Here is a 15,173-nt window from a genome sequence, read left to right on the forward strand (position 1 = left end):
ATTTCTTGCCCAGCTCCCTGCCAAGAGGGGAATCTGCTCAGGGCTGGCATTTGGGGAGCCCAGGAGGCTGGAGAGGCTGTGCCCTGTGGGTAGAGCAAGCTGGGTCACTTCTGTGGGAAATGATAAAGGTTCAAGACCTTTGCCTGGGCCAGGACCTTCACAACACAGAAGACTCAGCTCTTCCCACTACCCAAACTGACCACGTTGGAGGTGGGAGTGTGGGTGCTGCTTGGACACGATCCATCTCTCGGACAGACATGACCCTGATGCTTCTAAGAGCTAGTTACTGCATACCAGATTGGTAGCACTGGGAGTCGCCCACCGGGGAAGGCCCTGCATGTTTGGGTCTGTTTTGATGAGGTGACTCTGAGCGGGACACATGAGGTCTCTGGACGTCAGCTTGAGGTGGTGTGGAAGACTGTTCAAGTCCTGGGCCCACGTGAGCAAGGGTAGCTTTCAGGGATCTGGCCCCAAGGGCTTCTCTAGAAGGCACATGAGGCCAGACTTGAGCAATAAGAAGGAACTGGCCTGGCAAAGGGCACAGTGAGTGCAAAGACCCCAGGAAGGGACTCCTAGTGACCTCTTCTGAAGGCAAGAGGGGAATGGGAGCAAGCTACTGTATGGAGGTAGACCCAGAAAATGGATGTCCCAGGTTAGATTTTATTTTGGTAGCAGGGCTGCTTAGAAGTGTGTGTGTGTACGTGTGTACATACACGTATGTACGCACATGTGTGTGTGCACACGTGCAGAATGACAGGTGTACCGTCTGTTATTCTGTTCCATTTCCGTGGGTCAGGGTCTCCACTTAGCAAACCCCAGTCATCTGTGTCGTTCCCTCCCCGCTAGCACTAGGGTTAAAGGTGCACACAGCTATGTGCAGCTTTTGATGTTGGTACTGGGATCTGAACTCAGGTCCTTATGCTTACACAGCAAGCGCCTTTCTTTGCCCACTGTCCCAGTAAGGATTTCTGGCGCTGTAATAAACACCATGACCAAAAGCAACTTTGGTAGAAACAGATTTATTTCAGCTTTACAGTTCAACCGCACAGAAACTCAAGATAGGAACCTGGAGGCAGGAACTGAAGCAGAGGCCATGGAGGACTACTGCTTACTGGCTTGCTCTCCCTGGCTTGTTCAGCCTGCTTTTTTATAGCATCCAGGACCACTATCCTGGAGCGGCACTGCCCACAGTGACCTAGGTCCTCCTACATTGTCATCAAGAAAATGCACCACAAGCCATTCTAATGTTCTCAATTGAGATCCCCTCTTCCTAAGTGACTCAAGCTTGTGCCAAACCAGCCAGCACGCCCACCAGGTCCCACCCCAGCCCCCAGTTGATTTAAAATGGGACCTTTAGGGCTGGGGATGCAGCACACGGCTCCAGCACTCGGCTAGCCCGGGTGAAAGTGTGTCCCAGCAGATAGCTCGGGAGAGTGTGAACAGTTAGTGCTGGGAACCTGACAGTCCTAGGCCGGCTGGCCCACGGTGGCCACATGCCTGTTTAAACGCTGACCTCTGACCTGGTGTGGCACACACCTTTAGCCTAGCACCTGGGGAGGGAGAAGCAGGCTGTCTCTGAATTTGAGGCTAGTCTGGTCTACAAAGCAAATTCCAGGCTAATTCCAGGCTAACTATGGCTACAAAGTGAGGCCCTATCTTCAAAACAAAACAGTAACACTCCTCCCCGCCCCGTCTCACACCAACCACAAGGCGTACGTTTCCGTTAATGACAAAGTGGCCATGCTTCATGCTTGACCCTCAGTATTCCACAAACTCAGATGGCTTCAGCACACCTCTGATGGCTGAGCCTGCATCTGCTGTGTATCCCTGGGAGGGAGGGATGGGGTATCCCCAGCTGCTGTGCACTTCCTCTGCTCTGGTCCCACGCCCCATTCCTGTTCACCCACCCGACCCGACCCCTCAGGTTCCCTTCCCTGCACAGGGAAGCCGTCAGGGCTCAGTTGCTGGGGCGTTTTGTTTGTCAGTTCTTGGTAGTACAGTGTTTGTTGAATGAATGAATGAATGAATGTATGTCAGTATGGCTGTGAATTGTCAAGTTTAAGTTTGGTGCTGGGATGGAACCCAGGGCATCCCAAATGCCTTCCTTTGGTCTTGGCTACCACAAACCTGAAGACTCGGTGCAGAGGCTGAGTCTTACCAGGCCTACTTCCTCACACACGGGGGTCTTGGGGATACATGCCAGGCAGGGCTGCATGTGCCCCTTGAAGGTCTTACTTTGCTGTCCCTCGGAACACTTCACTCCTGGGCTTGTTGTCTTCAGAGCATGCTCTGTAGGGGTGGGCTCCACACTTTGGGGGCCTTGGTGTTCCATTGTAAACAAGGGTTTGTTTGAGATAGGAATAAAGTAGGTGCCACAGTTCCACTTGGAGGAACCCAGAGTCCCCGGGGCTGTGCTGGAGGTCCCGTCTGGCTGTAGGCTCTGCTGGGAGTGCTCTGTGACCTCAGATGGGTTGCTTGACTTCTGTGTCTTGTTCTCATCCTTGGAACAGGTGTAATATCAGGGTTGTTGGGAAGAACAAGAAGCTCAAAGGTGACATGAGGACACAGTCTCATCCTAGGCACGTTGTCAGCTGGCATCTATCCTTACAGCTGTCATTTTTCTGAAAAAAAAAAAAAAGATGAGTTCTAGCAGATCTGGACACCTGCAACTCCCTGTGGAGCCTTTCAGGGTGTCCATAGTGTTGTGATCTGGGGGTGGGGGACATATATGGCTACCCTGACTATAACTGATAAATTGTTACTTGCTACTACTGCAAGCTTGGGAGTCATGGCGGATGGTGGCATTTGATCTCCAAGCTGGGGTTGAAGTCTCCTGGGGCATTCCTTTTGCCATGGGATACAAACAGCCTGAAGTTTTCCATCACTCTTGATCTGAGGACTCCAGCAGTAGGCTTGCAAGGGACTAGGTGAATATAGGGAGCCTCAGGGTTAGCCTAGAGTCAGCCTACAGCCAAACTCGGCCCCTCACTTGCTTTTGTAAATAAAGCTTTATTGTCATATGGCATTCCCATTTGTTCACACAGTGGCAACACCAAGCTGGGTGCCTTGGAACCTAGGGGTTCAGCCTGAAGTCCTTTCACCAGCCATTAGAGAACTTGCCAGTCAGTCTAAGGTCCCAGTCTGCAACTTGGAAATGCCCTGGAGCAACCTAGGAATTGATTTTATTTTTGTTTGAATGGTTTTATTTTGAGACAGGATCTCACTATGTAGCTTGGGCTGCAATCCTCTTGTCTCTACTTTCCAGGTGTTGGGGTTACAGGTGTACCCCACTGCTTCTGACTAAGCTGGGGCATTTCAGATATTGATGCTGCCTCTAGCCAGGTATCATGGTGATTTTGGTGAGGTTAGGGTCTGGCAGCCTTCGGGCACCAAGAACCACAGCTTACAGCTGCCCATGTGATCACTGCAAGCCCGAGATCCCTAGGCTGGTGCTGCCAACCAGCCTGTGATTCACCAACCTCAAGCAGCTGGTCAGAGGGGCCAAGCACACGGCTTCATTCAGGCCAAGGGACTGTTATGCATAAAAGTGAATCTTCTGTCACTCCTATCTACAGGGCTCAGACCAGGCTGCAGGAACACCTCTTAAGGTTCTTACCCTGGGCAGTGAGGTCCAGGTCCTAGACTCGGTTCCAGTGCTCTCCCCTAGCCCCCAAAGACAGTGGACCACAGCCCCTGTGTGTAGGAGTGGGAGATGCAGCTGAGTGGCTTGGGTACCACACGCCTGTAGGAGACAGCTCACGCCCCATGTGCGGACACCTGTGAAGTGCAGACCAGGCACAGGAATTCCTCCTGCCTTCCATCTCCTTGAGTTCAGACCCCTGGTTTCCATGGCACTCACCTTGAGCGCATGTAAAAGGGACACTGTTGAACTGACAAAAGCCCATTCAGTGCCAGCTTCAGGGAGCTCTGTCAGCCAGAATTGAGCCTCTTGAAGGGGTAGGATCTGAAAGCAGGGCCCGGACTGGCTGACAGACATCTGGTGCCCAGCTGAGGAGTCAGCAGTCATGCATGGCTGCCCTGGCCCCTCCTTTCCGAGAACATGGGGTTCTTGGTGGTGGGGAGGGTGACTCTGGGGATCCAGAGTAACAGTGTAGCCTGAAGAGCACATGATAACTGTACAAGTCAGGCTCTTGCTCTTTGTACAAGTATTGCCGCGATGTCCCTGTCTATCCGCTGTGTAGCCTAGTCCCGCAAAAGATAAGGCCTAGAGCCATGTGGACCGCCGTGTTTTCCTGCCAGGAAGGAACAATGGAGGCGAAGAGGACTGCCTTCCTGCCTTCTCTCTCCACACCTTGTGTCGGCATGCCGGCCTGCACCCTGCCTACTGTCCCCGCTCCAGGCCTTTCTGCAGGTGTCAATCCACTGGGCTTAGTGGAGAAGGCAGGAATTGAGCCCCTGTGTCAGGGCACGGTGTTTTTCTCACTTCCCTCTGACTCCTGCCTCTCCCACTTGGCTGGTTTCCCAGCTGCCCCGGCCTCTGTGTTCACCGTCCCTCCCTTCCCCAGCTTCACCTGTCTCCCGTTTTCCCTCCTGCCTCTGCTCCCTGGGCTGTAGCAGCAGCAGCAGCAACAGCAACAGCAACAGCAGCAGCAGCAGCAGATGGCACGGAGCAGCCAGGAGGAGAAGGAGGAGAAGGAGAAGGAGAAGGAGACCGACAAGGAGGAGGAGAAGCAGGATGTGGATAACGAGAAAGAGGAGCTCAGCAAGTAAGGCCCTGCAGCTGCTCCGCTCACACCTGGGCCCTGGGGAGCGGTGCCTGGCGCCAGTTTGGAGCCCTAGTCAGTTCTCCCAGGCTGCTCCTCCCGGAAGCCTCAGCCCCTGCTCCCTCCATCCCCCGCCCTCTCTGCAGCCCCCCAGAGACCTAGAAGACTGATTGCTCATTTGAGCCCTGCTCCTGGACTCGTAAATCCAGACAGCCACTTTGGCGCTCAGCCTGGCCTCTTCCCCAAAGCCCCTGAGGTCCAAGAGGGAGAGTGGGCTGAAGAGCCTCGGGAGGACACAGGGATGCAAGCGTCTGGCAGCCCCCACCACCATAGTCACTCCCATTAGCACCTGACAACTCCAAGCTGGGGGAGAAGGTGGAGGGGCCGCAGGTGCCTGTGATGGGCCTGTGCACATCAGTGCCTCCCCCTTCCCTGTCTCCACGGCTCCAGCCAGCGTCTTTCAGGAAGATGAATGGGTGACAGAGGCAATAAATCTGCCCCAGTTGCTTCTGAGAAGCTGGGTGCCCAGGTCATGTGACACCCCCCCACCCCCCAACCCCAGCACACGCACACACACAGAGAGCTAGGGCTGGACTGCTATTCCCCAGGCATGCAGTACTGGGAACCCTGGCAGACTGCTCTGTAGGGATGCAGAATTAAGTCCTCTGGCTAGTGAAGAGACTGTAGAGAGTCTCAAAGGCCTCGAGTAGACCCCCTGTGTGGTGTCAGTGAGTCCCCACTGGTGATTTGTGGAGTCAAGTGACTGACTACCCAACAATTGCCCTTCTCTCCCCAGACCTGTAGAGCCTCCCGGTGCCCTTCTGATGCTAAGGTAGTGTTCCAGAGGGCTGCCTGCCCACGGCATTGCCTGCCCACAGTGCCCTTTTGGCCGGTATCACCTCTTCCCTTTCACCAGCTCTGAGAGAGACCCAAAGGTCTCTTCCAGTTGTCCTGAGGTTTTCAGCCCTAGCTGATCCATGCTGGTCTCCCCTCCATGACTGCAGGGAGAAGACAGATGACACTTCTGGGGAGGACAACGATGAGAAAGAGACTGTGACCTCCAAAGGCCGCAAAACTGCCAACAGCCAAGGCCGCCGCAAAGGCCGCATCACCCGCTCCATGGCCAACGAGGCCAACCATGAGGAGGCTGCTGCCCCTCAGCAGAATTCAGAGCTGGGTAAGCAGGGCCTGGGGACTAGGAGAGGCTGGGAAGAGCTGAGACACAGGGAGATTCCTGCTAGGATTCCTTGAAGTTGGAGTGAACTGTGGGTCGCTGTGGTTGGAGTTCAGATCTAAGCGTTTGCCTGCTGAGCTCACTGTGACCTGGGGCATTCATTCTCTCACTGCTACACCCAAAAAGAACATAAGAGATTCCAGTAGCCTGGACACAGGCAGAATTTAGGACCCGGAAGAGGCTGTAACATTCACCCCTCCCCCACCTGGGCCCCATTTGTTGTCTTAAATCAGAAGATTGAGCTGTGTGGCCATTTCCTTGGGTGGTGATGAGCTGGGTGAATTTACCTGCTAAGAGGACAGTTTCTTGGCGGTACCTGTACCTTTCTTTGTGGGTCTTGGTTCTCCTTTCTGACCTAGAAGGGCTTTTAAATTCTGCCTCTTCTCGATAAAAAGAGGGCCAATAGACAGAGCTGAGCTGCAGTTCCATGGGTAGCCACCAGGGGCAGCAGTGCATGTCCACCCTCTGCTGCAGGTCATCTTGGCTTCCTGGGTCTCTTCCCAGATGGAATGATAGTGAGACCCTGTTTTGTTTCTCACGGATTCTACTAGGGGCTCCCTGGATCTGTGCTAAGTCCTCACTCCACAAACCAAGAGAGTTGGTTTGGGCCTTTACTTAATAAATTATATGAACAGTGTTCATATAATTTATTATATAAGGGCAGTGTTCCTTACCCACATCGCTGATATAATTGGGGTTCAATCTCAGCCCCACTGATCATGGATCCTGTGTCAGCTGCCACTGGGTAGCAGTGTTCCAGAGGCACACCTCATTTGCAGGAGAGTCCTGTAGGGCCTGGCCTATGCTAGGATGAAGCTGAAGGGTAGAAAACAAACCATGGGCATCTCTCAGTGCTCCAGAATTATCTTTCCTTGGGGGTGCCATTGGAAGCGGAATTCTGTGAGGTCTGTGAGATAGCAGGGCTCAGCAGCAGGAATGGAGAGATTGTCATGAGGCAACCCTATCCATTCCCCTCCTGCCTTGATCTGCTTGCTGGACTCTCTGTCCCTCAGTTTGTATAGGGTTCCCAACTCTCCTCTGCCAGTAGGGACTCGTAGCTGGGCTCTGGGCAGGCCACCTGTGTAAGCGGATGGAGAGTAGTGTGTAGTTCAAACAAGGCCACTTTGCCCCATGTGTGCCTGACTGTCCCTTCTGAGGTACCTCATTGTGTTCTGACAAACTGGGAAGACTGTAACAGTCATCAGCACACTCGGAGTCCCAGCCATGGTGATGTCACTCATGGGTCTTGGACAAATGCTGAGGAGCTATTTTTGATGGTCATGGTTGTAGTAGGCTTTGGGTATCTAGATTCTAGATACTAAGAAGGTCGCACCCAAGGAGGCGTGACATGGCCTGCTATGCACAGTGGTGCCCCTGTCTACCTGCAGTTCCTGCGCATCATCTCTCTCTTACCCTTGTGACCTCGTCCCCAGGTGGGCCACTCCCTTCTTAGCAAAGTGCATGTGGAGATAGAAGCCGTGGTCCAGTCCCTAGGCACCTCAGTGTCCTTGTCTACAAGTATGGATAGCAGATCACCTCTCCACAGTGCACTGTAGGGTTTACATGTGCTTAGCACCTGGCTCCCTAGCGTGAGGATTAGGCACTGTGTTAAGGGATAGCTGAATTAGGCCTCTGCTGGCTCAGAGCCAACTGCAGGGAAAGCAATCTATGGGGCTTCCACCAATTGCCTTTCTCCCTTTCAGCTACCATGGAGATGAACGAGAGTTCTCGCTGGACTGAGGAAGAGATGGAGACAGCCAAGAAAGGTAAGGTACCATGATGCTGTGTTGTGTGCCTGAGTTTGTCCCAGGCACCAGAGTGCCATGCAAGACTACTGATGCATTTGGCCTGAATCAGGGGCTCAAGAGCCCCAGTTGGATCTGTTAGAGTTTGGGTGTGTTCTGTGAGTGGTGGGCAGGGTGTACCTGAAATTATAACGGCTCAGAAGCCTGCAGGCTGAGTGCGTGAGTCGCCAGTGACAGTGGTTGAACTAGGTCCTGGTGGAGTGGCAGTTCGCTGGCCGTCAAGACAGGGCCACAGTGCCAGTGGCACTCAGGTCTTCTTGTCATCACACAAGTGTGCACGTGGCTCTCATACGGGTCCCCAAGGACTCCCATGCTGGGTGCAGGTTTGGGCTCTGAATATTTGGAGTAATGTGTTCTGCAGTGCGTGGGGCTACAGCCGTGGGGACAGTCATGGAATTATCTACATCAAATTCAGGGGGGTCATCTGAATTCAAGGGGTCACCTGAACTGGTGTTAAGCTGCTTGTGACCTTGTGACATGCTGGGCTAGGCCATCATACCCTCCAAGATTGTCACCTCGCGGTTCCACCCTACTGGCTAAATAAGACCCCTATCGCCAGCCTCTCTCTGAGCCCTGACACTAGAACCCGGCCTTTGAGAGGATTCCCCTAAGGCCCTGGTAACATTATCGAAAGCTCCCAGAAACTACATTCAGCATGGCTGAGGCCTTCACTTTCCAGCTTGGTGACCTATCTCTGAGCCTCAGTTTACCTATCCCTAAGATAGGAGTGCCATCCAGGACGGCTGCAAGAGTGAAAGCCAGGCATTAAGGGTCTCAGGATAGGCAACTTTTACTGACGGTCCCAGAGCTAGCAGCTGTGAGCATCTGTCCCTACTTCCCCTGTATATTCTGAGAGACACAAAGCTACCTGCTTACTTGAGTGTGGCACTGCAGTTGGCTCCTGCCTTAGTTGCCAGCCGTCTTTTACCCTGACTCCTCTCTGAGAAGTCGCTCCTGTCCCCTCCTGTCCCTGCGTCCTATCATGGATAAGGAGCTGAGGCTGAAGGTCTCCCATAGATCCAGAAGTGATACACTGAGGATCAGAAGCCAGCCCAGGCCTCTCACCCTTCACGCTCTGCCCCTGCCCTGCCTCTGCCTAGGCCCTGCCCTATGACCGAGGTGGCTGTGTTCAGTCTGTGGTGTGGGCAGTGCGAACCAATTGCTTTCTTCTGGAGCTTTAACAAAGCCGCTACCACCGCCACCTGTGGCCCTGGTCCTCAGACCCAGCTCCTCACTCGTGGGGTTTGCTGAGGGTCAGTAGGAGTGTCCATACCGCCTGAGAGCAGGAGGATGCTCTTAGTGTTCCTGATTCTCCACTTGGACATGCATCTTTGCTGGCCTGCACCCTCTCTTAGCCAAGGTGGGCATGGCCTGAGGGCAGGACCGTTGCTCAGAAAGCACAGTGTGGGAGTCTGTTCATGGGACTCTGTGACAGTGTCTCTAGCCGGCTGGGTGCATATGCAGTCACCCCAGAGGGGCCATGTTGCCAGTTCTTTGTTTTTTTGTGTGTGCATGTCTACGTTGTGGTTTGTGGTATGAATTCTAAAGAGTCTTTACGTAGTGGTCCGATTCCCTTGGTTTAATCTCTGAAAAGTATGTGTAACAGACTTGACCACTGAAAAGCAGTTTGTTAACCTGGGCATGGTAGCACATGCCTGCCATCCCAGCAGTTGGGAGGCAGAGGCAGGAAGATCATGAGTTCAGTGTCACCCTCGGTTATGTAGCAAGTGGGAAGCCAGCATGGGCACCACGAGACCCCGTCTCAAACAAACAGCGAAACAAAACGCACCTACAAAGACCCACAATGGCGTGCTGCAACTTCCCACACCCTAGATGGAAATCCCATACCAATTATCGGTCCCTCCTGCCCATCAGTCCAAGGGTGAGGCAGCACTAATGGACTTCCGGTCTGTGGCTGGAAGTCATTTCGCCCTGACACTTACAGGAATGATTCCTGCCGCTGTAGTCCTTACGCCTGGCTGCACTCACTTAGCACTGTGTTCAGAGTTCCTCATAAAACTATGAAGGCTGTAGGGCTACGTGAACCACATGGAGTGTGACACCCCTTCCCCCTCCACACACTTTGCCTGTGGGCTCACCTGGTGACAGAGTGGTGGGTTGTCCCTGCCTTGGGCTGTGCACGCTGCTGTGGACGTCATGTGACCGCCTTTGCTTTTGTCCACATGTGGGGCTCAGCATACTGACCATGCAGTTGCTCGGGGAGGTGCCCTCCTTCCCCCACATCCCTCCATATTCTCATGCTGTCATCAGCTCATAGCTGTTGTTGCCTGACACCAGGAGGCTGCTCGCTCTCTCTTCCTTTTGGAAGGGCAGATCAGGAGGTGGGAGGAGGGTGGGATGACTCACCAGCTGGGATGGGGCGCCCTGATGCCGCTGTCTCAAGGTTAGGGCCTGCAGGGAGGGCCGAGAACTTGTCCCCAGTGATCCTGGGGCCCATGTGCACTGGCCCTGCTCAGTGACATTTGAAATAGCGCCGTGAGCGCCAGCGCGGGCTGCTGCTGTGAATTACAGCAATCTGGACAATTATGCCTGCTCACAGTGGCTGCTGATGGCTGTTCCGGAGGCGGGGGCGGGGAGGCAGGTGCGCACAGCCCGTGGTAGCTCCTTTTCCACTGCCTGTGGGGGTGAGAGGCTAAGAATGTTCCAGAGCACCCTGCTGAGAGAGTGCTGACAGCTCAAAGAGGAAAATGACCCCCGCCAAGCTGTGTCCCAGGCAGATGGTACTCACCCATCCTTGGCCCAGTGTGGGGTAAGAGTCTACAGTGAGCCAAGCCCTGGGGGAACCCAGGCAGGTAAGCAGCCAGGTGTCCCCAGAGCCACCGAGGACTCCGCAGCCCAGCTGTGAAGGACAGCTGCAGAAGAACTCAGCCCTAAGACAAACTCAGTTGGACTTCCTGTCTGTGTGATCTCCGACCACTCACTTTCTTCATCTCTGTGACTAGTTGCAGACTCCAACACAATGGGAGTTGTTTCTCTCCTTTACTCAGGGCTAGAGGTGTCAAGTCGAAGTGGGGGCAGGGTCATGTTCCTTCTAAGGCCTCCAGGGAAGGTTCTGCACCCACTTAAGGTGATGACCTCACAGGACTGGCCTCCATCCTCTCATGGCCTGGCCACCCCTCTCTCCATATATCCAGATTCCCTCCCTCCTTCCAGACTGGCTCTCTTTGTAGCCTGGGCAAGCCTTGAACTTGCAGAAGTTCCCACCCCTGCCTCCTGAGTGCTACTACTGAAGTGTGTCACCACACCTAAACACAGCTTTCCTTCTTGTGAGCTCGCCCCATCAGAACGGCCGTCTTGCCCTGTGTTCGCTCTATTGCTTCCACAGGCCCTTTTCCCTATGCATAACTTCTGGGTAGATACAAAACTTACATTGGGAGCATTGTTCAGCCCAGCCACATCCATGTGACTTTATTGATCAAAAAATAGTGAATAATTAGTCAATAGTTAACCTTCTGATGCCTTGGTATCAGATCCTGATGCCTTAGGCATATTGGCCTGTACCCCACCCCTTACCTCTGCAGCTCCTTGGTCTGGTGGCCTCCACACTTCGGCTTCAGTTTATCTGCTCTTTATCTAAAAAGAGGCAGGCAGATCTGCCTTCCAGGTTTCCCACCAAGGTGGAAGGAGCCAGACGTGTGCAGTCCTTGGTATACTCAGTGTGGAGTCTCAGCTCGGCCTCCTATGAATGTGGTCTGAGTGGGTACCTGTAGCACAGGCTAATCCTCACTGTATCCTGGGGGTGTGATGCAGGGGCATGGCCTGCCAAGCAATTGTTGAGCCACAAGTGGAGGGCAAGCTTACCATGGAGGAAGGCTCTTCATCTCACTTCTGCTCTGAGGCAGCTGCTGTTATGCAGATAAAGAAAGAGGCCCAGAGATGTTGAGTGTGTTACCCAAGATCACGTAGCTGAGAAGTGGGCATCTGGGATTGGAACCCAGGCTCTCGAGTTGCCGAGCAAGACTGAGTGGTGAGGAGAGTAAATCGGTTGGTCCCTGGGGCTACTGTTTTTCCAAGTAATGAAGGAAGGAAGGGAGGGCAACCAGTGGAGCAGATAGCCCTGTGTCGGGAGCAGTGCACTCAAGTGAGACGGTTAGGAACCCAGACAATGAGCACGTGACAGGCAGCAGTGGACAGCTACAGAGACTTTGATGACAATGGTGGGGTTGGGGTGTTTGGCTATTATTTGAAGAGGATGGATAGAACTGGAATCTGGCAACCAGCGTCTCTGTGTGGTGTATGTGCTGAGGGGGCTGCCCTCCTGGGCTCATGCTAGGTGGAGCCTGAACCTGAGCAGGAAGCTGCCTCCTAAGGAATCCCTTATATTCAGGGACAAGGGCCACAGTGGGAAGGAGGGGCCTGCAGGGCTGGGCCAATGTCCTCAAGTGCCCCAGGAAGACATTAATCTGTCCTGGAGTTCTGATCCTGGGCAGAGCCAGTGGTTGGAGGATAGGGAGCCCCTACAGTGCTTAGACCACTGCATACTATTTCCAGAGCAGGCAGTGGAGGCAAGTGTCTCGTACCAGCTCTGCTCAACAGGCACCGTGCCATGTAAGCCCTGCCTGCCGGTGGATATGGTCTGGTCTCAATGTTTTCACAGTTGAGTACCTAGACCTGGTGGGGAGGTGTTTAGCCATTGTTCTGTCAGAGTTCATGCTGTCCCCAATGCCAGGCCAGGCTGACTGTTCCAAGAATGCACTGTGTATCTCCTAGGGCGCCCTGTGCACAGCAGTGAGGTAGCCTGGTCAAGTGTGCCCAGCCAGTGGCTGGTGCGCTGAGTTCAGAGGCCACAAGTGCAGGGCTGGGCTTTGCCCACGTGAGCAGATGATGGGAGGGGATGGAGCTCTCCATAGGCAGGATGGAGATGGTCCTGGAGGAGCATGTCTGGAGGTTCTTGGCCTCTTGTGTTGTGATGATTCCCATGGAGAGAGCAGGGCTCCTTCCGTGTGCACTCAGGTATTGCCAGACTCTCGCCCCTCATCAGTGTCCTAAAAGAGATGTGGTCCAGCTCCTGCCGTCCCTCACTCTGGGCCAGCATCCTACTCCTTGTCGGGAAGAGACAGGTAGTGACCCCATGTTCCCATGAACAATTAGTTTCTGCTTTGCCCATGAGAAAGCGGCATGGTTGAGGAGTATGCCTCTGTGAGACATCCCTCCCCAGGTGTGTAGCCGGCCAAGGCACTCGGGACAGGGTATTCTGACCCTGCAGACCAGGGCATCTGTGGCTCTGGAAGTGGGCAGATGGCCTTAGGTGGTGGTTCCCTTTTGACTAGCTCACAAGTGTCTGGCATGTTATAGAGTACCTCTGTTGTAGTGGTAATTGGCAAGTAGAAGTGCTGGGATCTCAGGTGTGAGGTGGGTCTAAGCAGACTGGAGGATGAGAAGGTGGCCAGGGCAGGTCAAGGGGGAGGTCATCCCCTGATGCCCCCCAGGACTCCCTATGCCCCACAAGGCACACTGGCAGGGGATCCAGACTGGGACAGTCACAGCCCCTGAGCCACTGGAGCACTTTATGGGCCCCAGGTGGCACATGAGAAAGGGTCACCATGGCCACCATTTCCTCCTCCCCACTGTGGCTATTGGGCTCCTTCAGTCTCTGCCAGCTTCAGGCCCTGACTCAGGCCCCCTGCCTCACTTCCTGTCTTGGCCAATTTCACTTCCTAAGTAGCTGCCTCTGCCTCCTTCCTTAGAAATTAGAGGTGGAGTGGGAGAACCCGAGACCACAAGGCAGACTGGAGCAGCAGTCGCACTGAGCACGTGGGGCCACTGCGCCCAGTGTTGGGGACACTTGAGCCAACTCAGGACTCCCCAGACCTGACCACAGCCTCAGACACTGGGATCATGGGTCCCAGCCTCAGACATTCGGGTGTCTAGAGCTTTGTTCTTTTCTTGAGTATCTCTTGCAGCCCCAGCTCCCATAGGTGGAAGGGTGCAGCAGAGGAGCTGGTCTGGGGGAGTCGATGCTATGGAGATGAAACACCCCTCTGAGGGCCAGTGGCAGGGCCCAGAATGCTTCCTAGACACATGCAAATGTCCTGGGACCTTCTCGTGGTTGGGAGCAGTAGAACTGTCTGTTTTCTGGAGCTCCTCAACCTTGGGATGGGAGCCTTTGGTTTCCTTCCAGGAACACACTGACATTTCCACAGGGGGCATGCTCTCATAGGCCCCCTTTGGAGTTCCTCTGTGGAGCACAGTGGGATTCCATGGGAAAGACCTGGGTTCTCAGCAGTCTGGGGATCTCTCCGCCAGCTGGCCTGGGATGTGACTGAGCACACAGGGACAGGGATACAGGAAAGCTCCGAGCTGCCTGTCCCTGTCCTCTGGGCTTCTAGAGCAGGATGGAAGGGCAAGGGCTAGAGGGACAAGCTGGCTGTGGAAGTCAGCCTGACCGGATGCTGCTGTAGAGGCAGCTCGGTTGTCTTGTCCTCCAGAGAGCTGTTGGGACCTTGCAGCAGGTGCTCTCGGGGAAGAGAGGATGTAGGAGACAGCCAGGGCCCCCAGGTCCTTCCCCCACCCCAAATGGTTGGTGGTGTCAGAGTACTCCCAAGCAGATTCCAAGTTCCCCAACCCCCAACCCCATAGAAAGCTAGCCAGCCCTGGCTACCCACAGCCCTCTGGGAGGCTGGTCCAGGCTTTGGGGGCCTGTGAGGAAGGGGGGGTGCGACCGCAGGTGGAACCGGCTGGCTGGCGGGGAAGGCTGGCTGGCGGGCGGCCGGAAGAGGCTGCTTGCTCCCTGCCTGCCGGGGGTGGGAGCTCTGTTTTTCTGGATCCCTCAGTCTGTTCTTACCGCTGCTGACGCTGCCACGGATGGGGAGAGAGGGAGGGAGCCTATGCCAGTTGGCCCGCCCAGCCGAACCTGGGCCTGTGCCCGGCCCCCGCCCGCCCCCGCCTGCTGCGTCTGGAGGTCACATTCAGTCCTGACGCGGCTCGCTGGGTCAGGCAGCAAGAAGAGCTGAGCACAGAGCCCTGGGTCCCACAGCCTGGCTGCTTAGGGACACAGCTGTCCGGTTCGTCCTGCCCAGGGCTTTGGATTTCATGTGGCTTGGTGGGTCTGGGGGCTCCCCGCCAGCACCCTCCCCAAGTGTCCTCCCTGAGAACACTGGTGCCTGGAAGAACTGCGGATGCCGCGTGCACACTGGTGACGCCTGGCACAGAGAAACCCAGCGTACAGAACTGACAACTTCCCGCTGTCGTTGCCCTCACCCCCCTCCCAAGCGGGAAGGGCACCGCTCTACTCACTGAGGCAGCTGGTGGCAGCGGCTGGAGGAGTCCTGGGTCCCGTGGGGCGGTGAGCAGCTCCCGCCCCCAGTGCCTGCTCTCACCCTCACTGCTCCTGAGGATGTGATCGGAGCTACAGCCAGGGCATATCAGCAAGAAGCCCTAAGCAGCCTT

The 15,173-nt window shown here is 54.9% G+C and overlaps 1 protein-coding gene across 12 annotated transcripts in view; it reads left to right on the forward strand.

Annotated features, from left to right (window-relative positions):
- The window catches only part of Ncor2 (nuclear receptor corepressor 2), a 155,688-nt gene that overhangs the window by 98,554 nt on the left and 41,961 nt on the right, over positions 1–15,173 (forward strand). For all 12 annotated transcript variants that reach the window (XM_041649369.1, XM_041649363.1, XM_041649364.1 and 9 more), the window contains 3 exons: positions 4,576–4,727; positions 5,729–5,901; positions 7,662–7,724. In XM_041649369.1, the coding sequence (XP_041505303.1) occupies positions 4,576–4,727; positions 5,729–5,901; positions 7,662–7,724 (388 nt within the window). The remainder of the gene's footprint in view (positions 1–4,575; positions 4,728–5,728; positions 5,902–7,661; positions 7,725–15,173) is intronic.

This window comes from Microtus oregoni, unplaced genomic scaffold (genome assembly GCF_018167655.1).
Source record: "Microtus oregoni isolate MIOR12 unplaced genomic scaffold, Mior012 000003F_ref0000135, whole genome shotgun sequence".
Classification (NCBI taxonomy): Eukaryota; Metazoa; Chordata; class Mammalia; order Rodentia; family Cricetidae; genus Microtus; species Microtus oregoni.